This window comes from Camelus bactrianus, chromosome 2 (genome assembly GCF_048773025.1).
Source record: "Camelus bactrianus isolate YW-2024 breed Bactrian camel chromosome 2, ASM4877302v1, whole genome shotgun sequence".
NCBI classification, from domain to species: domain Eukaryota; kingdom Metazoa; phylum Chordata; class Mammalia; order Artiodactyla; family Camelidae; genus Camelus; species Camelus bactrianus.
Genome location: NC_133540.1, coordinates 131,596,239 through 131,621,560, shown reverse-complemented (window position 1 = coordinate 131,621,560; position 25,322 = coordinate 131,596,239). Strand labels below are relative to the sequence as shown.

Genomic DNA, 25,322 nt, shown 5'->3' with positions numbered 1-25,322 from the left:
TCTTTTCAAGTGTAAAATAATGATGATGATGATGGTGGTGATGATGACGGCGACAGTGATGATGATGATGATGGTGGTGGTGGTGATGATGGCGATGAGGATGAGGATGACAATAATGGTGATGATGATAATGACGGTGGTGGTGGTGACGGTGATGATGAGGATGAGGAGGACAATAATGGTGATGATGGTGATAATGATGAGAATGATAATAACAAATTATGATCAAGTTGCATAGAGCCTTGAATTGCCAAGTTTGGTTTTATTCTGTGGGCAAAGTAATCACATCGCTGACTTAGACCCTGCCCCATGTCTGTATGTTTTTCATTACACTTGATTCTTGACTCTAAGGGTACATCGCCCATCCCACCCAACCCTGAATAAGAACAAAGTTGTGAAAAGGAATGTCCAAGAAATAGTTTATTCTGAACAAGGAACAAGGCTGATTTGAACAGAGCCAGGAAATCCAGCATCTTGGGCCACTTCCAGCTCCTGCCCCCAGATGCATGAACTCAGCCCACTGAGGGATCCTAAGTGCTGCCAGCGTCACAGTGAAGAGAGAAGCAGCCCCGTTATTTCCTGGAGGAGACAGGATGGTGCCAACAGCAACAAAGGATGAAAAGTGTGCAAGACAAGTAGACATGTGGGCAACACCAACTAGAAACAGCCTTGGTTGAAGGAGGAATAATGATAATTTCTTTCCTTTTTTCAAATAAAAATATAAAACCAAGTGGCACATTAAAAAGTCTCTTAAGAAATCTAAGAGATGGCACTGAGAGTCCCTAGGGTTGATTTATGATGTGAGTTGAACTTTCACAGGAATGTACAGACATCAGAGACTCCAGGAAGGAGAGTTCAAAGAATCTTAAACACCAGGCTTGTTTCTACAGAAAGCTGATTCACCAAGTGAGTAAAACAGGAAGGTTTCTTCAAATGATGGTGATGACGATGTTGACGAAAAACCGCTACCGTTCACAGAGCAGTATTTGCTGGGTGCATAACACACGGGACCCTAGTTAGCTAGTTTCATGATCCCCGTTTTAAAGCGTGGAGACAGACACTCGATTACGTGATTTGCCTGAGATCTTCTGGTTCGTAAACAGCAGGGCTGGATTCTGAACACAGTCCTGATTCCAAGTCTAAGCTTTATCCCTGATAGCATCTCCCAATTCAGACAAAGGGCTCCCTGAACAGACCATAAAGTAGCTTGCTCTGTGTGAGCCCACCGTCCGCCTCGAGCAAACTGTCTAACCGCCGGGGCTTCCAAGCTTATCCACGTGGGGCTGCCTTGCTCATGGCAGCTGGAGGTCCTCTTTGAGACAGTGCTGAGGAGATGACTTCTCACCCTTCCAGAAAAGAAAACGTGGACAGGGACGGCTGTGGGACTGCGTTTTGGGAGGAACTCTGATGACACTCTCTGAGACTGACTGATGGTCCCGCCACCCCAGCACCGGGCGTGGGAGTGGGGCGGGAATGGAGACCTGCTGAAATTGGAGGTGCATCAGGGGAGCAGTGTCTCTGCTGCCCCAGGACCTCGGGGACCAGGCTGGTCTGCAGGCCACACCACCTTGGAAGGTCAGAAAGACTGGCCTGGCAGAGGATGCGAATGAAGACACTTCCAGTTTTGCTCCAGGACTGGGGAATGGTGTTCCCACAGGCTGAGCAAACACAGCAGATGCTGAAGGGCTGTGCTTTCAAAAGTACTGTCTTAAGAGCCAGGATGGACCGAACTGCGACGTTGTGATGGTCTAATTGCTTTGGGAGATGGGAGTGCCTTTCAAATATTAAGGTTATATTTTGCATGTGTAAACAATTGTACACATGTCAAAGGTTTTGCAGGTCTGCTACCCAACTGGAGTCTTCCAATAACCATGCGATCAGAGGTGGGGCAGAGAGCTGGTTCACCCCTCTGGCAGATGTGGCATATGGAGGCACGGAAAGGGCAAGGTGTCCACCGTCGTGCAGGGAACCAGCCAGGCAGCTGGGACCGGAATCCAGGCTCCCCAGCTCCAGGCTCAGGGCTCTCTGCATCTGATGTTACTGGGGGTGAGACAGGGCCATCACGGCACAGAGAGGGGCTTTGGGCGGTCAGGGCAGAGATGCTGCCATCTTGCCAGGAGCCGCAGCGGCGGCTTAGCTGCTGCAGCCGCGGGAGCAGGCGTGGGCGAGGATGTTGTTGTTGCGCCCGTCCTGGAGCTTGCCCTGGGCCTGGCTCCCAGCTCGGCCTTCTGTGTCCAAGAGCTGGCTGCCCTGGCCCTGCTGCCTCCTCAGCCTGCAAACAAGCACAGCACAGCCCGGAGTTAACGACGCAGAGCGGGGACGTCCAGGGACACGGCCGGCCAAGCGGAGTGACGGAGGAGCCCTCCGCCCACGCCCCCCGCTGGCTGGGGAGGCACACCCTGTGACCGGAGCCAGGCAGGCTGGGGTTGGCGCCCAGCTCAGCGGCCTCTGATGAGCCACTTAACACACGGAGCCTCGATTTCTCCATCTGTAAAATGGAGCTAATCATTCCTACCTCATGGCTGCTTGTGAAGTCTAGGCGATCATGTTTGTAATCTGCCTAAGTTCTCCCAGCGGGTAAAGGGGTGCGCCCCCATCATCTGTTCATATGACACTGAGGACCAGCTACCGTGCCAGGGAGCAGAGGAAACCCTGGAGAGCAAGACAGTCAGGTTTTCTGTGCTCATCGAGCTGACGGGGCAGACGGACACTAATCAAATTATCCCACAAATAAATATCCAAACAGAATGAGCCCCCAGGTTAGAAAATACCCCATGACAAACTGCTGAAGGAGTACGAGTCTGAGCACTGCGTTTCCTAACAGCCGGCCGCTTGGCCACCTCCCACCTGACAGCAGCTGTCAGCACCCCTCTCCCTCTGGTTCTCGAGGTCAGGCCTTGCGCTGCCCCCCCGTGCCCCCACCGCTGTCGCTGCATGTGGAGGGTGCAGGCAGAAACTGAAACTGAGTGTTTAAGGAGGCAGTGAGGCGTCTGAGAAATGGGAGGAACTCAGCCGAAACCCTGGCTCTCGGCACCAGCCACTCGGGTCAGGGATCAAGGGGCTTCTGAGCCTCAGTTTCCCTAACGTTGGGGACGATGTCCATCCCTTGGCAGGAGGCTGAGGGGAATCAGAGAATGTGCATGAAATGTCTAGTCGAGGGCCAGAAATAAATAATATTTCTCCAGTTTCTGCTTGTTTTGAAAGACGCGTTTCAGCTGGAATGTGCTTTTACATTAGTAAGTTCTGTTCAGCAGAGCGCAGGCCTACTGCCTGGCTTAGAAGAAAGAGCCGTTTTACCCCACAAACATCCGTGTGTGCTTGTCACGTGCAGGGCGCCGTGGACGATCCCCAGATGCATACAACACAGTCCATGGCCTCGGATGGATCACAGCTGTGTGTATGCATGTGTGTGTGTGCGTGTGCACGGGGGGGATGCTTGTGTGTGTGTGTGCCTGTGTGCACGCGTGCACGCACGTGGTGGGGAAGTCTGCTGTTTGGGACTGTGTCAGCATCTGAGCGAGTCCTTCAGGTGATGCTGAAACACCAGCAGCAACACAGTGTAAGACAGTGAACTTGGTGGCCACTGGCCCATGTCCTTTGTCCACTCAGAGGGACTAGGCCGAGGTGTGCAGTCCCTCTGCCTCTGAGGCTTGCAGCTGCCCGGGTAGGGGAACTGGGAAAGGTGGCCGTGGATAAAATAGATGACATACATCATCCTAGAAGAGGATGGGCTAGGACCCAGGAGAGAGCAGGGATCCAGAGGACCAAGCGTGCGGGGCGGGGAGAGGCTGGGATGAGGGAGGAGGTATGGGGCTCCCCAGGCAAGGCTGGGACTGCCTGGGGATCTTGTTCCCCTGTCCCTTTACTCCTTCCCTTCCATTCTAAGGACTCTCTCTGGCACCTCTGGAGAGAAAATCAAATCAAAAGTAGGGACAACTCAAATGACTAAGAAGCCTATGGGAGCGAAAGGGCAATGCTTTTACTTCCAAAGCAGGACGCTGGCGTTTGGCTCACAGTCCGTAGCGCTGCATAATTCTGTGGGTATACTGCAAGATAAAGGTGAATGCCTTCACGGGTTTCTTTTAAAAGCCCAAGCACAGCACAGATAGCACGACTATCTCTAGACTTCTGTTCTTCTCTGATGATAACGCAAAATAGAGTTTCAAAAGCTGTATAATAAAGAGTGGAGCAAAGATGAGGGAGTCCCAGTGAGGCAGAGATGGATTCTGAAATGTTGTATAGATGTGTAGATCTGGGAAGGCTTCCTGCAGGAGGTAGCATTTGAGCTGGCTTTAAGGATTGGTATGGAATGTGGGTAGCTGGAGGGAAGGAGGAGACTTGAAATGAAGGGACCAGAGTGAGGTAAGGGCAGGAAAGTCACAAAGAATATTGCAGGGTGGATCAGAGGCCTTTCTGGAGCCAATAGTTTGAGCCACTTCAGCTCCTCCTTTTGGCCAAAGCTATTTTAGAGTAGAGCTAGCTGTTTCGGGTCTCCCCGCCTCTGCGGAGGGTCATGCATGGAATACCGTGACCACGAGGACTGGAGGCCGAGAGCAGTGACTCCTTATAACTTACCACCCGGCTCAGCATGAGCCAAGGAGGCAGAAGCAAAAAGGAAGGACCTCTCTAGGGGGGCCCTATCCACCTACAGGTCTAGAAGACTGGATTCTAATCTAGTTCTGGGAGCCTCCAAAGCATTCTTCGCACTACATCAGCTCACTCAGCCACCCACCAACCACTCACATCCAGCCCCCATCCATCCATTTCCTATCTGTCTATCCATGTATTCATCCACTGACACAGCCGTTCATCTATCCCATCCATCCATCCACCCATTCCAATATGTCCAACCATTTGTCCCACCCCCACCCCTCCTGTCCATCCCTACTCACCCACCCGTGCACCCATTATCCATTCATCCACCCACCCACCTCCCATACACACAACCATCCATCGACCTCATCCATTATCCACCAACCATCAGTACCTCCCTCCACCCACCCATCTACTCCTCAGTCACCTGATTATCCACTTACTCACCTCTTCACCCATCCATTTCACCTATTCACTGTCCACCCATCATTCACACCTCCATAGACCCCCTATTTACCCAGCCACCTGCACACCTATCCCCCGCTATCATCTATTCATCTACTGTCCATCCACCCATCCACCCATCATCCACCCACCACCCTTCCGCCTATCCATTCTTCCATCTATTCCCATCCCTCCATCCAGCATTCTACCCAGCCATCTGATCAGTGCCCACCCACCCCATCCGTCCCCTCCCCTTCCACTCATCCTTTCCACCAGCACTATCTGTGTGCTGGGCTCTATGTGCCAGGCTCACCGTGAAGGTTTGGGAAGAAGGACAGAGAGCAAACAGTGAACATCCCCTGTCCTGAAGTCTCTGCAGGAAGGACTCAGTGTGGCACAGCCTTCAGGGCCTGAGCTTAGAGCCAGGCTGTCTGGGCCTATCCCTGCATCTGCCACCGACTAGCCTTGTCACTCTGGGAGGCTGGGTTCAAACCCAGGGCTGTCTGTCTCCAAGACCCCTGCTCTTTCCACTGAATCCTATGGCATTCAATCATTTCCTAGAAGGAAGAGAGGATGGAATGACTTTTAAACTCTCTGAAGGGATCAGAAAGGCTCATTTTGCTCAGATAGGAACACAAACACCCAGACAATGCTATGAAGCCATATGGTTAGCCCCAAGAGCTCACTTCCATGACTCGCCCAGAGCCCAGTTATCTATAATTCAGGAGGAAATGAAAAAAGGTTTTACATATCTCACTAGACGTAGCCCAAGCCTACGGATGCAAATTGGCGCATTATCTCCGCGATGGCAGGGACGTTTAATCTGCTTGGCCAGCTTATCAAATTAGTTGTCAGCTCTGTGACGGGAATTCTGAGCGACGGATGTGAACACGCTCACCCTCCCAAACTCAGGCACTAGACATCGGGAGGAAGCGCCCTGTGATGGAGAGCCCCATCAAGGAGAGCAGGGCGCATTAAAATTCCTAATAAATCGGGCTGGAGGCACTTGCAAAGCCAAGCACGACACAGGAATAAAACAAAACGGTGAGCAGTCAAACGAATTTCAATCAAGCTATTTCACACACCGAGGATGGAGTCAGTTTAACTCTGACATCGATCTGTAGCCATCAATCTGGAGGTGAAGGCTGGCCTCCTGGAAGAGACAGACCAGCTTTCCTTTGTGCTGCGCGCTTTACGAAAGGAAAACATTTCAAGCTTTCACACCTATTCAGATCACTTCACTGGTTCTTCCTTGTGCATCTCCTGAGCTGGGTGGCATCACTGAGTGACACTGTGGCCTGTGGGGAAATGCAGGCTTTGGAGTCATCTGGGATTCATTCAGGACCCCAGCTTTGCCGTCACTGGCTGAGTGGTCTGGGGGAACTCACACAACTTCTTGAAGCCTCTCTTTCCTCAGCCACCTCATGGCCCCAGCATCACCTTCTTAAAGGAGAAGATGAACTAAGGCGCGGTATCCAGGGGCCTTGTGACAGGCACCTTCACCTTATGAAGGGCAGCCATCTTTAGGATGTTGATCAGTGTGGAGGTACTCCCATTCCACAGATGGAGAAACTGAGGATCAGGAAGTAAAGCTTAACTTCCTGCCATAGTTCTGATGAACATCTCCCAACAAGGAGGCTACCAGAGATGATTCTGCAGAAAATCAAGGCATAAGATCCTGCGGAGTGAAGGGTACTAGAATGGGGTAGACACGAAGTGGCCAAGCCAGAAGTGGGTGAGAAAGGACAAGAGGCTCAGGGGGCGAGAATCCAGCCCCACAGGTCACGGCGGGGTCCACAGGGGTCTGCAAGCCAGGGAAGGCCAGGGCATGGAACTGAAGACTGGAACTAGGTCTCTGGCCTGGTTACTGGTCTCTCCTCCTCCGGGCTAGGGCCACAGTGTGTTGTCTCTGGCTTCATGGCAGCCAGCCTGGTGGCCAGTCTTGAGCAGATGCACAGCCACAGTGTGCTGGAAGGATGGGCAGATGAGAGCAGGGGTGAATGCCCAGGCACGTGTCCACCGCTCATTGGCAGCGTGTCTGCACAGCTTGGCAGACTCTGTCTCAGCCCACTGAGGGGAAAGGATGCCGGCCCCAGTGAAATGCGGTAACAGGTGTCCGCGCTGGGCAGAAACTGGGTGACCACTGGTGGAACTGGAGAGCTCACAGCCCTTGTGGATGACAGATTACGTGAGTCAACACTCAGGGAGCTTTTCTCTTGTGGCTAAGGGAGGTGGGATGGGTTGTTATTTGGTGTGTACCTGTGCATGTGTGTTGGTTAAAAAGTTAAGGCAAGCTGATATCTGACACGGCACTTAATTGCCATCATACCCCACTGGTGTGCCAGCCGCGTACGTAGCTACCACTACTGGCAAACACCTGGGCAGTGCTGACTGACCACGGAGCAGGGGCTGCTAAGTGCTTAACACCTGGTGACTCAACGGTCCTGACAGCAACCCGCTAAAGTAGGTTTTAACACCCCATACTACAGATGAGGAAACTGAGGCACTAGTGTGAGGTCCGAGGTCACAAAGTGAGCATGGATTAGGATTCAAAACCAGAGGCTGTGCTCTTAGCTGCTATGTATACTGCCTCTCTATGGTCCATAAAAAACCAGAGTTGAAATTACCGGAAAGTTCTGGAAGGGCACACACCAAATGGAGCGATGGTTGTCTGGCTGGGGATGGGGGTTGGATATTGAAGAGAAGAAAGCCAACGGTCCCCCGCTCTACCTGTTCGTACACTGCAAGAATCCCTTCTCTGGCACCACAGCGTCTTGACCCAAAACCCACTGCCCACCTCCCAAGACAGCCCCCTTCATGTGGGAACTGCTCACATCCTTAGAAAGTTCTCCTTCATATAGAATTGGGACTGAGAAATCTGCTGCCCGACAGCTCCTCCCCACTGGCCTTCGGTGTGCTTCCCGTAATTATTCAGATGATTCTAATTCCTCTCTCAAGGGACACTCCTTCAATTCTTAGAAGGCCCCTGAGCTGACCATCTTCCACTGTTCCCCAGGTCGGCTCTCCGCCGCTCTCCGCCTGCTCCCCTGCCTGGGAGTCTGACTTGTAGGAATCATATCAAGGGCTCCCAAGCCCTTGGGCTCCCAGCTGGGCGTCTTGGTAGAAATCAGGAGCAAGAGCGGTCAAGTTTGGGCAGCAAGTCCGCCGCCTCCTCCTCGCACTGTTGGCCTGAGCTGCTGGGAACGCTGGAAGGTTCCTGCTCCGATAAGGTAGCCTTCTCCTTGGATGGCCTCCCTCTCCTCGTCTCTTTCAGCCTCCAGGTGGGAGCACCTTGCCTTCGCTGAAGCCCCAGTGTACTGTACAAACCTCTATAACGCCCTTATACCCGCAGCTTTGTAAGCCAAATGCCCTTGGAGCGTTTCTTCTGCAGCTCTGACCGACACAACAGCTTCCTCGTCTCCCGTGAGATGTCTCCTCCTTAAGTCGAGACACAGGATGACGGGCTGTTCCACTTTCGAGCCTCATCACTTACTGGGAGATCACGTTGTACGCAACACTTATCTCACACACTGAGTTACAGCCTTTGGCCAGGAGCATTCCAGTTCTGTCTGTTTTATCTGCTGTTGCCTGGAGGGAAACCTAGCCGAGGGGACTCTCCGGGTGGGCTTGGCTCCACCACGGTGCGATACAGCAAACCGCAGAGGGTTATCTCACTGAGCGCTCCTCTCCCTCCTACACCCGTGTGCAAACAGATGAGCTCTGCAAAACGGGAGAGCCGGCAGCCCCAGGTTTCTGAGCGACGGCGGCTGAGCTTTATGGACTGCGTTCCCACTCAGCACCTCCTCACTTAATACGTACGCCCACCCTTCCAGATGGAAAGTAACAACGCCCATCCTTAGGGCGAAAGAGGGTGAGTAATGGTGGTAGGTCACACAGCCCTTGTGAAGGGAGTCAGACCCAAATGGGGGGCTTGGCTTTCCCTGCTTCCCCAGCTCAGTGTGCCTCCCGCCCGCACGGGCAGACTTCTCTCTAGAAGCAGAGGTGAGGCCTTTTCTGTCTGGGCGAAGGATGAGGCTTGCTGGGCCCTCACTCATGAGACTGGGGGCCTGATGGGTGGGTCATCACTAACGGTGTTCACCACACATTCTGATGTGCCCCTCCGTGGGCACCCGGCAAGACCACGCTTCCTGGCTCCCCAGGACTGGGTGGAACCATGGGACCAGCTTTGGCCAATGAGTGAACGGAAGTGCTGCCATCAGGCTGGAGCACTGCCCCTGCAAGGTTCTCCTGAGGTCTCGTTCCCTCTGTCACGGTCACTGCGGTGTTCCAGAGATGCTCCTTCAGTCTGGGTCCTGGAGAGAGGAGGGGCGTGGGGGGGGCAGCGCCCCCTGGCTGACCTGTGGACACACAGTGTGAGCAGGAAACAAACCTTGGCTATTGTGAGCCACCAGCACTGGGACGTTTGTGCCTATTTAGGCTCAGAGAGGGGAGTGTGGAGGTCCAGACACTGGTCTGTTGGTGAATAATGGCCTCAGGCCAGTTCTGGGCCAGAGAGATCCATGGGGAAACCCTGTGGCTGCAGATTGGAGTGAGCTCTTTGACGGCCAAGGGGCCTGAGTCAGAGTCCACTTCGGCGCTGGTACCTCCACACCTGGGCAGGTAGCCCTCCCTGTCCCCCGTGCCCATCCCCGTACTGATACCATGGTCCACCTGCCCAGAGGAAGAGAGGTCAGACAGGAAGCCAAGAGGGACCACCTGCCTTTTCCTTATTAGCCTCCCCCTGCCCTCAGCTTCTGCCACTCCCTCTCCTGGACTCTAGTTACTTACGTCCTCACCCTCACTTTCCAAGTGGAGGGGAGTGGACTGTCATTATATTGCCTTTTCAGTGTTTTTATAAACCTTATCTCCTTCTCATAGCTACTGATTGGTCTAATGACAGGCACATGACCCAAGCAGCACCTGAGTTCTCCAATAGCCAGATTTGATTGGTCCAGGGAAAAGCACATGACCCAAGCTGGACCAATCAGAGCCATTTCCTGGGATACTTGAATTTGAGATCAGGAAAACATTCCCCTTCTTGTCTTTTCCTGTTTTATCTACTTTCTTGAGTTAGTGGCAAAGCGGGTCGACTCTGGAGCTCTCAGTACCCACATCTTCCACTGCGTAGAAAGAACTGGTTTTCAGTAAAAGAAAATGACTCTGGTGAGCAGGGAAGAAAGACATGCCAGGAGAAGGAAGGAAGGAAGGTTTCCAGCCCGGGGCCCAGGCACTCTGGGGCCACATCGCACCCCAGCACTTCCTGTGGGTGCACGAGCCCCCCAGTAAGCTCTCATGTCACTGAGGCTGTACGCTTGTCGTTTCCATCCCTGCAGCCATGACAGTCTCAGGGGCTCACTATTTACGCTGGTATCTGTCTCTCCAGACCCCTAGAGCCACAGCTTGTGCAGATTAAGCCACAGGACGCAGGTGTACGTTACACACACACACACACACCCCCGATAAACCTCTTGTAAGCTAAAAATATTCTAAGTTGAAAATGCATTTAACACACCTAACCCATTGAGTATCACGGCTTAGCTTAGCCTACTTTAAATGTGCTCAGAAAGAACGCCTGCATCAGTTCTACTTGGACAAAATCATGTAACACAGAGCCTATTTTGTAATTAAGTGTTGAAATATCTCATGTAATGTATTGACTATTGTCCTGAAAGTGAGAGAGCAGAGTGGTTTCCGGGTAGGTGTCCTGGTTGTTTCCCCTCCTGACCGCGTGGCTGACTGGTGACACCCGCAACCCCGACGCAGCACCACGGGAGTGCTGGACCGCATGGTCAGCCTGGGTACGGACCGAAAGCCGAAATTCGAAATACGGTTTCTACTGAATGCGTATCGTTTCACACCATCATAAAGTCAAAGAAATCATGAGTCAGCCATCGTTAAGTCGGAGACCGTCCCCGTGTATATGTATATGTGAGCAATGGGGTACAAGCACATTATCACTCAGTTCATTAAACTGCCACTAATGTATTTATGTAGCAATCGTCAATACTTTGAAAATGAGTATAATTTTGTTTTGCATTATTTATTTGTAAAATAGCTTTTCTGAGAACGATAGGCAGGCTTACACTTTGGTTAAAATTTGAGCAAAATCAAGAGCTGGATGAAGCGCCAGCACGGCCAGTCTCCCGGCACGTGGACCACTCACTGGTCCCTGGCAGGCGTCTTCACTTCCCAGGGCCACCTGACGAAGTACCACCAACCGGGTGGCTTAAAACCACAGAAACTTATTCTCTCGTGCTTCTGAAGGCTGGAAGTCTGAGACCAAGGTGTCAGCAGGGCTCTGGGGAGACAACCTTATCGGCCTTTCCCTGTTTCTGGTGGTGGCCTGCAATCCTTGGTGTCCCTTGGTTTTTGGCAGCGTCACCCCGACCTCTGCCTCCATCCTCACATGGCCCTCTTCCCTTGGTCTGTCTGTCAACCTCCCTCTCCTTACAAAGACACCAGTAATTGGATTTAGGGTCCACCCTAATGCAGTGTGACATCATCTTAACTTCATTACTGTTGGAAAGACTCTATTTCCAAATGGGGCACACTCATAGGTACTGAAGGTTAGGACTTCAACATACCCTTCGGGGGGACACAAAGCACCCCGCAACAGGGGAGTCTCCGGCAGAGAACCCAAGGCTTTCTCATAAGAAGCCTGGGTGTAAGTAAGATTACAGCTGGACTAAGCAGTGGAAATCCACGTTAAGGACCAGAAGAGAAGTCACCAATTGTCCCTAAGCACTTATTTCAGGGCATCATACTGTTTATCTTCCACTTTTTACACACATTTCTAGAAATACCATTTGTTCACTTCACTTGGATAATTGAATAAAAGGCTCTAGGTTGGGACAAAGCTAAAATCGAGAGTCGGAGTGGTACAGTAGACAGAACATGGGCTGGAGAACCCCCTAGCGTGGGGTGGAATCCCTGCTGTTAATAAAACACCGACTGGTGGCCTCAGGCAAACGACTTCTTCTCTGCAGAAGTTAATACTTACAAATCAACATAGTAGAGAGGATTTACTTTAGATAAAATTTAACTGTATATAAAGCTCCAAGCAGAGCGGATGGCATGTAACAGGTTTTCAATATACTGAAAAAAGACAGCCCTATTTCATTTAACTGGCAAGCAATGAGTTTTATATGTAACAGGGAGAAAATCAGACCACGACCACCACCCTCCAAAACAGACCGTTAGATCCTACGTATAATGTTCAAATTTGCACACAGCCTCATTTCACAGAGGACTTAGGAAGGCCTATAAATACTCACATAAAAAATCACGGTCCCTCTTTTTTGCTAGAGAAAACTGAAGGGAAACAAAGATGGGCCTTTCAGTGATGTAAGCCTGACAGGCCAATGACAGCAGGTGCTTCTTAGAGAAACAGGGTTGCATCCACTCGGGGTGACCTGTCAGGGTCTGCATGTCTCCCTCAGTCTACTGAAAACCGGCAGCATTTTATTTTCTGTGTCTTTTGTTGGCCAAGATGAGTATGTCAGAATCAGCCTGCTTTTTAACCTGGCTGCCATTTCCTTTGATTGAGACCCGAGAGGCATTGACAGAGGACCCTGATTCCCGTGTGATTTGATTTAGAGTTTTCAGGGAGCTAGAATTTTCACGAGGCCACGTCCACCTGGGGCTGAAATTCTTCCTGCTGTTCCGGGTGACTGAGCTGATTTTCCCCGGCCCTTTTCAGCTACTTGGGAAAAGCAGCCTGGCTTTGCGTATCAGGGTTTCCAGAAGGCAGCCTGGCCTCTCCCGCCTGCCTGCCTGGGAGACACCACTGCAGTCAGAGTTTTGTTTTTTTTTTTTCGAAATCAGTTTCCCAGACTGCAAAATGGGCATGAAGACACCTTCCCATAGACCAGTGATGAGAGTTGGGTGAGGCGACGCCCCGACGCCCAGCACACAGAAGGTGCTCTCAACTGTTAGCTGTCGGCCCTGTTTACCTTCACCTCTAAAACTGAGATCTGCACCACACCTGGAATCTCGGAGACTGGAGGGAACGTAAATGTGCTGGGCTTGATTTCAGAAGCTGGATTCTGGGAGTTGGCGGAAAAAGCCAGTAGGAAAGGTTCTCCCCATTTTACAGATTAACCTGGGAAAAGTGAGCGTAACCCCTTCCTTCTATTCCTAAGGGTCGCTGATGAGCTAAGAAGGGTGTCAGAGTTCTTTGCAAGTGGCACAGACTCTGGTAAAATCAAGAAGCCACTGAAACACAGCCTGGCCTTTGATGGCACAAATAAGGAACCCAAGGCTCCAGGGGGCTGGGACCCTGCCAGGATCCCCACCAAGAGTGGCAGGACCAGGACCTGCCCCATCCACCTGCTTCCCAAGCCTGAGATGAATGGAACTCTTCTGCCTCTTTGTTCCCAGCTCTCAGTGGCTCCAGGGCACTGTGGAGGGTCCCTATGTAACTGCCTGGGGACCTCCAAGGCTGGCATCCTCCAGGGAACCACCTGGGCAGGTGGAGTCAGCAAACTTTACGTTTCGATTGTTGGCCTCGTCATGGTCTTTGTCTAGAACCCCCACCCCCATCCTCAGCTGAGTGTGGCCATGGCTTGCTGCTGCTGTGTTTCTTTGGAGGAGTGAGGACAGACTGGGTGTACCATCCTGCACCTGCAATGTCCAGGTTCACCAAAAGATGGCGTCAAAGGGGCCGCGGTTATTCTCCGCCCAAAGTTTAACATGCGCAGGGAGGGGCCGTTTTGCGTTTTGATGCCATGCTTGGGCTCCAGAGCCAGACTGTGTTTCCCCACCCTCCCTGCTGCCTCTTAGCCCAGTGCTGTCCACCCACTCTGTGCCTGCCCTTCTTCGCCTGCGAAGGGAGGGGATAAAAGTAACTGGCTCACAGGACAGATGCTCAGACTGAATCTCATCAAGCAGGGGCCCAATAAAAATGAGCCCTGATGACCGTCTGCTCTGTGCAAGCCACTGCCCCACCAGGAGGCACTGGAGAGAAACCCCAAAGACACCACTGTGGAAAGAACTCCTTCCTTCATCTCACAGAGTTCTTTCCACCAAAATGGGAGCCCCATGAGAATGGGGGCCTTGCTCCCACTGTCCCCCTGGTACCCGACCCAATGGGAATGCTGAATTAGCACCTGCTGAACAACGGAGGAACACACGGAGTAGTCAGAGCCAATAATCCAGGGGATGGAAGATTAGCTTCCAAGTCCTTCATATTCCAAGTAAGGGCTGCAAGAGCTTGGGAACGGCGATGATGGTGGTAATTCTCTCAGGGAAACATGGTGAGTTAGGCGGATCAGAGCAGCAGTTCTCAACTGGGGTGACTTGCCTGCTGGGGAACACTTGGCAGTGTCCAGGGTCATTTTTGGTGTCAGAACTCTGGAGGTGCTACTGGTACCTAATGAGCAGCGGACACAGATTCTGCCAAACACCCTACAATGCACAGGACTTTTCCCACATCAAAGAATTGATGTCAGCAGTCATCAAGTGTCAATAGCGCCGAGGCTGAGAAACCCTGGATTAAAGGAACGTGCTCTAAAACCATAAAAGCAAGTACGATTAGCGTTAATAGTATTATTAACTATGACACATGCAGTATTTGAATTTTAAAAGGTAATGTTTTTAAGGGCTCCAAAAGGTAGCGTTCATGTGAGTTTTAAATGTTTCTATTTCTTTAAGAGAGGACACGGATAGAAAATTCAGCTCCTCAAACCCCTTTCTCACCAAGGGCTTTTTATGTTCGGCAAAACTTTTGTCACGTCTGAGAAGACCTTTTGGAAAAATCATCCCAGCTCAGATCTTTGGCTGAAAATAGGAGGTCAAGCCCCACGGTGCATTTCTCAAATGGATGGAAACTCAGCTGCGCAGGTCTTGGAAGTCCCGGTCAGTCTCTGGAAGCAGACATTCCACCTGGCTCGGTGGCCTTCTGCCAGCTGAGACCATTAGCCAATAGCTGCACTTCCACAAAATCAGGCAGAGCTCATTTTAATTTTGTTCTCTGTTTAGAAACTGACGTCCAGAGAGGTCAGACCCAGGGTATCTCCTCCGCGTCCCCACAGTGACCCGCGCACGTCTGCATGCCAGCATCTCCTCTGCAGGCTGCGGGCACCCCGAGGACACGGGCCCAGCTAGATCCACTTCTGTGTCCCCAGGCCCCCGTCCAGGATTATGACACCTGTCAAAGGACTGGATGAGAATCTTCTATGGGAGCTGACGCAGAAGTTGTCCTGCCCCGTCCCCTTGGCACTTCACCCCTGCGGCAGCTTCCACGTCCCGTGGGAGGAGGGGAACCTTTTCTTTGCTCAAGAGCTTTCTCTAGTTGCAGAAGCACACTTGGTCCAGGCAAGACACATGTCGCTATGCAGGGAAGGGGCGAGTAGGAGCCTTCAGTAGCATCCTTCAACCCAAGAGGGCCTGGAATTGTAGATGAATGGTCCAGGGCAAAGGGGAGGAAGTGCTGAAGGGTTTGCAGTTCGTCTGGCTGTTAGCACAGCAGACACCATCTTGGGCCCATTCAGCTCCTCCTGTCCTCCCACTGACCCTGCCTGGGGCTGTACTGTGCCATGAATCTCCTCTCTGTCGTCAGGGGCTTTGCAGTTAGTAGATACTCTTTAATGACCACCAGGTCCAGATAGCTTCTATGCTCTGTTAGTCTCCAGAGAATGTTCAGGACCTTCACTGACGTACTCCTGGCACCCATGAGACAAGTCGCCCATCATAAACCAGATAGGGCCTTGACTTAGAAATGCAATCCCCATCTCTAAGCACGCACCCCCATACCTTAGGTTAACTGTACAATTATCCGCATGGCCCCTCGGAGGTGCAGAGTTCAGCTGCAGACGCTGCCACGTTGCCTTATGCCCCATCCGAGCTGCATGTAAGTCACCCACAACACACATCATGTTGCCTGCCCTGTTTTTCAGTCTCAAGGCACCTTCTCAGTTCGGTGGGCACGTTTCGTTCCCTCGGTCCTCGGGCACAGTTTTAGATGAGGATTCTTGTGACTCAGCCCAGGACCAACCAGCGGATACAAGGTTTGGGCACATTGGTCTCCGGCAGAAATTCTCAAACTTTTGGGCACCAGAACTGCTTGAGAAACATGTGAAAATGCAGGTCCCCACGCCCATTCTTGCAGCTTCTGATTCAGAAGGAGGCTGTACTGGTTTCCCAGGGAGGCTGTGACACAGTACCACCAGCCAGGTGGCTCACAACAACGGAAGTATATTGTCTCACCGTCTGGAGACCAGAAGTCTGAAATCAAGGTGTTGGCAAGGTTGGTTCCTTCTGGAGGCTCTGAGGGAGACTGTCCCAGGCCTCCCTCCTGGCTTCTGGTGGCCGTGGGCCACCATTGATGTTCCCTGGCTTGGAGATGCATCGCTTCAGTCTCTGCCTCCCTCGCCCTGTGTGTCTCTTATCTTCTTAACAGGACACCAATCATGTCGGAATAAAGGCCCCCTGCTCCACTATGACCTCATCTTAGCTAATTATATCTGCAACAACCCGATTTCCAAATAAGGTGCAGTTCCGTGGTACTGGTGGCTAGAACTTCAGCATATTTTGGGGGGGCGGACATGATTCAATCTGCCACAGACATAGCAACTCTAAATGCTAACGACTCCTGCCCACAGGAGATTCTCATAGGTACCCTTGTGACCACTGACTTCCTTCCGGTCCATCTTTGCTGCACCCCCTGCAGAGACAAGCAGGACCGCACACTGGAGCGGGACCACTCTGTTGCCAATTGACGGCCAGGCGAGTGGAGAATGAAAGTAGATGGAACTGCAGGAGGATGCTGGGAGAGGGCAGCGTAGTCCCCCGGAGCAGGAAGAGAAGCCTGGCTCAGCGTCCCGCATCCCCCACTCTCATCCCACTGGCTGCGTGGCTGATGTCGGAAAGAAGATACTTGACTTAATTTTCCCAGATACTCAAGTGCCAACACAGCAGGTGCTTCCAAAACAGGATTGCAGAAAGGAGTGCAGGATGAACAGTGCCTACTTTTTTCCTGGTTTTAAAGGAAAACACTTGGTTTCGGGCAGATCATGCCTCATGCACTGACGTCTCATAGACATTTTTGCAGATGAGAATCCACAGCAGGGAGGATTATGGGTGGATGCACTGTGGTCCCTTCCCGTGGACATCGTGGAGCAGGGATGGGGTTTGACATGGAGGGGTCGACGCGATGCTCAGACCAAGCCCTCCACCTGGATACTCTTATATGGCAGGTGGGGAGAGGCTGGGGGACAGGAGAGGCCTGTCAGCCTCAGGGCCACCGGGGAGTATCTCAGGTGAGCAGAGAGGCAGGGACGAGAAAGCGGGAACCACAGTCCGACCCACGCACAGCTCCCACCTTGAGCGATTTTCTTCCCTGCCTCCTCTTTTCCATATGCTGATCCCTGACCCCCCAGACTGGAATACGACTTCCACCCTCTCTCTTTATTTTGCTAACTCCTGTTAACTGTGCCAGCCTCACTTCAAAATCCACGACCCCAGATCTCAAAGGGGTCCTCAGCCGGCTGGGCAGTCCTACTACATTTCCCTAATCAGTTCACTTTTCCACGCGAGAAAGAAAATCTAATTGGCTGAAGCCACTGCAGAGTGGTGCTTCTGCTGAAGGCAGCCAGATGCAGCCCCTGAACGACACAAGGCAGGGGGTATCTCTCATTTTCATTTTCTTTGAAAAGGAAGCAACTTGGATTCTTCCGATTCCAAGTGGAAGCATCTCCTGGCGTGCAGCCCAACGTGCAACGCAGTTGCTACTGCCTGGGTTCCTCGCCCGTCTGCCTTTTCACGCGCTCACGTTTGCTACCCAGACACTCTCTGAGGACCCTATGGACATGCCTGAACTGGTGAAGGACCCCAGGCAAGGCTCCCTGGAGCCCACCATCACTTTGGTCCAAAGCACCCAAGCTGATTTGGGCAGAAGTTCCCAGGACTGGGTATCCATGGCAGGGAAGGAAGGGACGTGAGCGTCAGAGAAGGCAGGACCACAGAGAAATGGCGATGAGCTTTGAAACCACTCCCCACGTAAGCCCTCGCCTGCCCCAAGTTGGACGGGCTGTGTCACAGAGGCCCTTTCTGTTCTGCTGGCCAGAGTGGGGACCAAGGAGACGTGGTCCTCCAGTGGCTTGGTGCGTGTGTCTGGGCCAACTGGGCAGCCAGTGGCCCTTGAACCATAGCCGCCCAGGAGAAAGGACAGGCCGCCACCTCCCTCGCTGCGAATGCGGTGCTGCCCTGCCCACCAGCCCCGGGGCCAAAATCTAAATAACCCCGTCCCAGGTCCTTCACCTCCTGTGCCCACCTCCACGCATGCTTGGGAATTCAAACTTCTTAATCAGCTGTTGGTCCCTGCATCTGCCTAGCCGTCTCACTCCTCTGTGTATTGTCCTTGTTCCTGGACCACCACACCTTGCCCTCCTCGATCCTCAGGACTCAGCTGGGCATGACGCTTCTAGAAGCTTCCCTGACACCCAGGCTGAGCCTGGCGCCTGCTGTGGGAGCCACTGCCTGGGCTGCCCTTTTCCATGGCACACATCCCCTCTGCTGCTAGAAACCGGAAACGGTGGAACACTGGTGACTGCCTAAGTGTCAACCCGGCATCTGTCCTTCTGGCCCTCCTGGAAGGAGGGACGCGTATCTGACCATCTCTGCAAGGCCAAGGCCGAGTTGAGTGTTGGCCCAATGGGGCTGATCTGCTGTCAGTCCTGCCCGCAGGGCTTCAGCGCCCGCTGCACAAGCCCACCGCTGCCCCTGCCTCTGCCCTGACTAACCAGCCTCAGGCAGATGGGCTCCCAGATACTAAGGGCGGCTGGGACCAAGCCTGGGCCTTTGCTTCCTTTGCTGGGCAACCCCTGGAAGGGCAGCGGTGCGGCCAGGTCAGAGCCCTGAGGAGCCCCTCGCAACACAGCATCACCCTGTCTCCTGCCTGCCCGTGATGCTGGGGTCCTGACACAGCCCACACCACCTTCCCTCATTAAATAATAGCAACAATAATAATAATCCTTTCCATGAGTACTCCTACTGCCGGGCATTGTATCAACAGCCTCGTTTCATCTTTTTTTTTTTTTAAATGGAGGTACAGGGGATTGAACCCAGGACCTTGTGCCTGCTAAGCATGCGCTCCACCACTGAGCTATCCGCACCCCCAGCCTCACGGAATCTTACAAAAGCCACACTGCAAGGGAGCGATTTCCATTTGGTCACTGCTGTACATGGGGCTCAGTGACGTTAACTAACTCGCCCCAGGCCACTCTGGCAGCAGCAGAGCCAGGACTTGGTCCCGGGTAGTTCCACTCTGGGGCTCGGCACGCAGCCATCTGTGGGCCTGCCTCTGCGCCTGCACCGTGAGGGCCAGCTCCGTCCTGCCGTGGCCGCCCACCGCCCACTTCCCGGGAAGCCCCTGCGGCCCAGAGAGGTGAAGGGAGCGCCTTGCTCAGGCCGCGTGGCTGACGCAGGGTTAGAACAGTGGGGGCCACCTGCTGCTTCCCTCCCAGTGCCACAGCTGGCTTCGTGGGGCGGGGGCCAGGGACCCCGATTCTCCCGGGGAGACCTTCTGCTCGTAGACGGGCCCTGCCCAGCGGATGCCAGTGGAGGGACTTACTTCTCTCTGTTGAATATGATGAATTCCTTCCGCACCGTCTCCAAGCACTGCTGGAGGTGTCCGTTCTGTCAAAGAGCAGAGAGGGCACTGTCAGTGACAGAGCATCATCCAGGGGATGTCAAGGCGCAGAGACTGACCTATAGGGGACCGTGGACGCTTGGGGCTGGGGACAAGATAAGTGGCTGGGACAGTCCTGATCATACGGGCAGCTATGCCATGGGCAGGGCCGGGGGGGCTGGCAGACAAAGACATTTTTCTCCATTTTAAGCCATTAAATCCAATTGAAAAGCCATGTTAAAATGGAATATGAACGGAAAATCATGACCTTGGTTTCCTTATCACTAATTAAGAAGCATAGTGGGGGAGGGGGAGAACGTCAAGACCATCGTGCAAAGATGCTCATTCTCTTCAGAGCAGGTGCCGAGGCCCATCAGTCTCACAGACGCTCCGTAACACACGCCTCGGAAGCCGCCTGGATGCTGGGCGCGTACCGCTCGCCTGGGCAGGACCGCCGCCCTCTTGTGCGCCCTGATGAATGTGCACCCAGGCTTCTGCCTTAGTCTCCACAGGCACAGTGGAGGGCCCCCGATACTTTCAGGGGCTACAAAGATGTTTTCATTTCTCTCACAGTCGGAAAAAAAGTGAACAGTGAGCGCTGAAAGTTACATTCAGTACGGTGCACCTTCGTATCCATGTCACCAGAAATGATCGTTTTTAATGTATTTTTTATGGAGGAAGGGGCAGTCGCGGGCTGAACTGTGCCCCTCAAAAGGATATGTAAAAACCCTAACCCCGAGACCTTAATTGGAAACAGGGTCACTGCAGGTGGAACTAGCGTAGATGAGGTCACACCGGAGAAGGGTGGGCCCTAAATTCAGTGACTGGTATCCTTAAAAGAAGGCCACGTGAAGACGGGGCAAGAGACTGGCCGCTGCAGCTGCAAAGGATGCTGAGGGCTGCTGGCCACCACCAGAAGCCGGGGGAGGCCAGGAAGGGCCTTCCCTACAGCATTTGGAGAGAGCAGAGCTCTGCTGGTACCTTGATTTTGAACTTCTGGCCGCCAGGATTGTGAGAGAATACACATCTGTTGTTTTAAGCCCCCAAGTTTGTGACACTTTGTGATGGCAACCTGAATTAATGCAGCGACCCACAGAGGCTCAGGTGCCCAGAGCCCCTCGAAAGTCCCTGCCCCCCTCAGCATAAAACCTTTGCAAAGGGCACTGGGGGCTACTTGGCACAGAGCTGAGGTCACGCAGCGCTGTTTCTTCTGCTCCTGCTTAGGGATACGGAAGCTCCTGCACTAGGAACAGTGCTACTATGAACGGTGAGAGCTCCATACGTCCCTCTCCAGTGATGCTTTCACAGTGTTGTGCTACGAAAGACCACTTGTTCCACAGATGCATCTGATTTACTGCAAATGAAGGTCTTTGGGAGGGCGAGGTGACAAGCCCCCATTGGGCAAAGCAGCAGCCTCGCCCAGCCTCATCCACTGCACATCGGATTCCCTTCACTGGGGTCTGCTCCCACGACGGCTCTCACCAGAGGACAGCTGTCCTTCGTGCCGTCTTTGGACCTGTTCTTGGCCAACCTCTTCTTCTTTTTGTGAAGTGGTTTGGATTCGAGAATCATTTCTTCAAGTTCAAATGTAGGATCGCAGTTCAATCTTCCTTTCTGAAAAGAGGTGGAAAAGAAAACATGGCGTGTCTTTGTTCTGCCGGTCACTGAATTGTACTTTCATCCATTCCTTCAATCACTCCTTCAACAAGAAACAATTAACTACCCCCCGGGACACGTCAGCTACATTTTTTTTCCCTGATGATGAACAAAGATGTGTCCTCGCTGCCTACGTCAGTCATTCCTTGACCCCCATGATCCCCGCCCACCTGCCCACCTTGGGCAACCCCGCCTGTGATCATCCGTTTCCTTAATCTTCTTATGTATGTTCATTTCAGGAGGTGGAGTTCAGTTTCCCAATCTGGTATTTCCACTTATTTTATTCTACACCCCTTCTTATGTCATTCCTAGCTTTTATAGAAATACATTTTTAACAATTCCATTTAAAGACGCCATTTCTGTCCCAGATCTACCCAATTCCCCATTCTGGCTCCCTGTTCCCCTGCAGCTGGGGTCAGCTGACCCCCAGGCCCGGCCCTGCTCCAGCTCGGGCTCCAGCCACTCTAGTCAGAAGCAATGTGGGACTCCCTGACTTCTCCCAGGTGGCCCTTCCCCCCCGGAGACCCAGCCCAGGACGCCAGACTTTTCAGGCAGTTCAGTCTCGTGATTGTAATGTCAACAGCTCTGAAGGGGCACAGAGAAAAAAGCCCAGTTCTGCTTGCTGACCTTGGACAAATTCTTTATTTCTTTGGGACTCAGTTCACCTTCCATAAAGTCTGGGTAAGAAGTCCTCCCTCTTGGGAAATTAGGCAAATGAATAAAGCCCTTCACGTAGGGCCAGGTGAGGAGTGAGTCCTTGAGGGGATGTCCCCGCTCCTGCTGGGATGGGAACTGGGGAGGAGGGGGCTGGGCACAGCCCTGAGGACCAGCCAGCCTTGCCACTGAGTCCTACATCCTCACCTTTCACCTGTGTGGCTTTGAGGAAGACGTAGAACCTCTCTCTGCCTCAGTTTCCCCAGCTGTGTAAAACGCAGCAGGCTCAGAGCACTGATGAGTGTTAACTGAGTACCTGTGAAGCTTCTGGCACAGGTCCTGCCTGGTCCCTGGCAGGCCTGCAATGACTGGCCATTCCCTCTGCGGCCCTGCAGTCCCAGCCGTCTCCCGTCGGAGCCCTGGTCTTAAACTCCAACTGAGAAGCGAGGGTCTTGCTACCTGCAATCAAACTTGCCTTGGCCAGCCTGCCCCACCCCCGGACATGAGCCAGTCCTGTCACGGCCGTGGCAGGAGGAAGAAGGAGGGCTTTGCAGACAGAACTGGGGCGCGGCCTGGCTGCTCCGCTCACCACCACGTCACCCCGTCTCTCTGGGCCATAGTTTCCATAACTGGAAAATAAGAGAAGTTCTGCAAGCGTACAGCTCTTAGGCCAGGCCCTGCCCTGGGGGCACCACCAGCTGTTAACCGCGGTGATTATTATTGCTGTTTACTTCGTGGGCTGCTGGGGGCAGCACTACGTCCTTTCCCCTTTCCTTTCTTCACCACGGAGAGGGGTCCCAGCAGAACGGCCCCCACGGGTGTGTCAGAAACGACAGCCGCCTGCCTGCGCTGGGCTCCCCCCAACACCAACCTCTGCAACTCAGCTGGTGTTCCCCTTTCCCCCGGGGGCACATCTGTTCCCCACCACTCACCCTCTCCCGATGAACAGGTCAGATTTCAGGCCCCTGTCTTTCCTGGCCTGATTTATCTGCCATTCATTCATTCATTCATTCATTCATTCCACCTCAGGCTCCAGGTCCAGACTGACTGAGGTCAAGTCCTGGCTCGGCCAGTTTCTCCCTGAGTACTGGTGGGTGGTCACCCACCCCAACACTGTTCAGCTAAGCTGAGAATACTAACAGGACCCCCTTCCCTGCTGTGGGGCTTATACGAGGAGTCTTGGAACATGCTCAACCCTGTTGACTATTATCCTCAGTTCATCCAGACCCATGTGACAAGCACACACCGAGGGCTTCGAGTGGCTTCTAGGGTCACCCATTGCTCTAGGGTCTCTCTCAGCCCACGCTGCATGGCCCCTGTTCTCTGCAGCTCTCCGGCAGATGGCAGGTACATTGTAACAGAATGGCACTGGCTGCTAACGTAGACCCGGGCGCCTGTCCTGGGGAACCAGCGAGGCTGTGATTCACTGCAGGGAAGGAGCCAGAGGGGCTGCCCAGGAAGGTCCCCAGAGGAGGCAGCATCTGAGCTCGCTCCTCATCCAGAAGGCAGCTACCAAGACCCCCCCCTGGACCGGCCGCTGTGTTTTATGCTGAGTCTGGAAAGAGGTGGAGGAGATTTCCAAGCGGACAAGGAGGGCGTCCTTGGAAGGACGTGTGTGCAAAGATATGGAGGGCAGAAGCAGCGCAGCCAGAGGGGACAACTGTCAGCATCTGGGTGTGGCTGGGTGTGGGCCCAGTGCACGCGTGTGTGTGTGAGTGTGTGTGTGTGTGTGTGTGTGTGTGTGTGTGTTGAGTGGAGCGAGAGAGGGGCAGCAGGGGATGGCTGCAAACGCAGGTAGCTGTCCTAAAAGATAATGCCACGTGTTGGCTCCACGTGTCCCCCAGGACATCTGCACACAGCCTTGGGGAGGCTGAGACGAGGTAGGGGGAAGAATTCATTAGACAGTTTGCACCAAGATCCCTGGGCTTCATCAGTCTGCCCTGAGCTTGGCAGACGAGCACACGGAGAACGCAAGCATCTCTCTCTGCACATCCAGAGTGTGCATTCCGCATGAAGTCAGCGAAGGGAACTGAGAACAGCCCTCCAGTGGGTTTGTTAACACAGCAATGGCCCAGGTGGTATTTACTGAGGCTCACAGTGTGTCAGGCCCTGTTTGGAGCCTCTGGAAGCCCCTGGGCAGTTGCTCCTCCCAAGATCCGTGAGGGGACCCCATCTTCTCCCCAGTTAACAGGCGACGAGCCTGCTCCTGGAGCCTGTGCGCCGGGGATCCCAGAGGCAGCGGAGGGGACCCAGCCTCCAGCTGCTGCAGGCCTCCTAGGACGCAGCCCTGGTTTATTACACGTGTCTTTGTACAGAGGGGATACTTGGCAATGTCTGGAGACACTTTTGGTGTCACAAATGGGAAGTGCTCCTGTCACCTCGTGGGCAGAGTCCTGGGATGCTGCTTAACAGCCTCGATGCACAGGACAGCACCCATCACAATGAAATGCCCGGCCCTGACGCCCGCAGAGCACCCGTGAGGGGCCCTGCTCCGGCCTGAAAGCTCCCTGACAACTGGTGCTGTGACTTTTCACTACCAGGGATTCACCGGGTACTGTGCACAGCGTCTGCATATGCACATGCTCCGCGAGCACAGGCTGCACGGGCGACACACCCCGCACAGAGAGCCCACAGCTGGCCAGGCAGAGCCCCCGAACTCCTACAGTGGGAAGAGGGGAAAGGGCCGTAGCTGAGCAGCCACTATGTCACAGCCTTGGGCACCCGTCTCCACACAGCTGTCCAAGGGGCTGTGAGGAGGCAGGGAGCCCCCTGAGGCGGACAGAGGCAGCTCTGGGTTGGGGACTCGGAGAAGGCAGGCTTCCCCTGGTCAGAAATATGCACTGGGGTCACAGCACAGAGGTGGCGGCGCTGGACTGTAGCCCAGGACTTCTGTCCCACTGATCGCTCCTCCTTCAGTGCATTCTGCAGACTCCCGGGGAAATGCAAGACCAGCGCCCGCCCCAGCCCCCAGCTCCCCTGCCCCCGCCCCAGACCTGTTTCCCACGGGGTTTCACCTCCCCGCAGACAACAGTCCGGTGTTTGGAGGACATAGTCTGAAACCCTTATTCCGGCCTCTGGAAGCCTCCAGGGTACGGGCTGTGGCCCCTCCCACCCTCATTCCCTATTATTTTCTCTCTATTTTATTCAGCTCCTGCCATAAAACCTTTTCACTGTTCCTTGAAACCCAAGCTTTGGCTGCCCTGAGGCGGCATGTAATCTTGCTGTTCCCTCTGCCTGGAAGGCTCGGTCCCGTCCCCGTCCCCGTAAGCCTGGTTCCCTCGCCAAGTTCAGATCTCTGCCAACTCTGCCTCAGAGCAGCCCTTGCCTCTTCAGCCTTCATCCTGGTCTC

The 25,322-nt window shown here is 53.5% G+C and overlaps 1 protein-coding gene across 3 annotated transcripts in view; it reads right to left on the bottom strand.

Annotated features, from left to right (window-relative positions):
- Positions 1–242: 242 nt before the first annotated feature.
- STK32B (serine/threonine kinase 32B) overlaps positions 243–25,322 on the bottom strand; it is a 301,945-nt gene continuing 276,865 nt past the window's right edge. For all 3 annotated transcript variants that reach the window (XM_074350416.1, XM_074350409.1, XM_074350427.1), the window contains 3 exons: positions 21,146–21,277; positions 19,607–19,671; positions 243–2,272 (listed from right to left, as the gene is read on the bottom strand). In XM_074350416.1, coding sequence (XP_074206517.1) covers positions 2,134–2,272; positions 19,607–19,671; positions 21,146–21,277 — 336 coding nt within the window. In that variant the 3' untranslated portion in view covers positions 243–2,133. The remainder of the gene's footprint in view (positions 2,273–19,606; positions 19,672–21,145; positions 21,278–25,322) is intronic.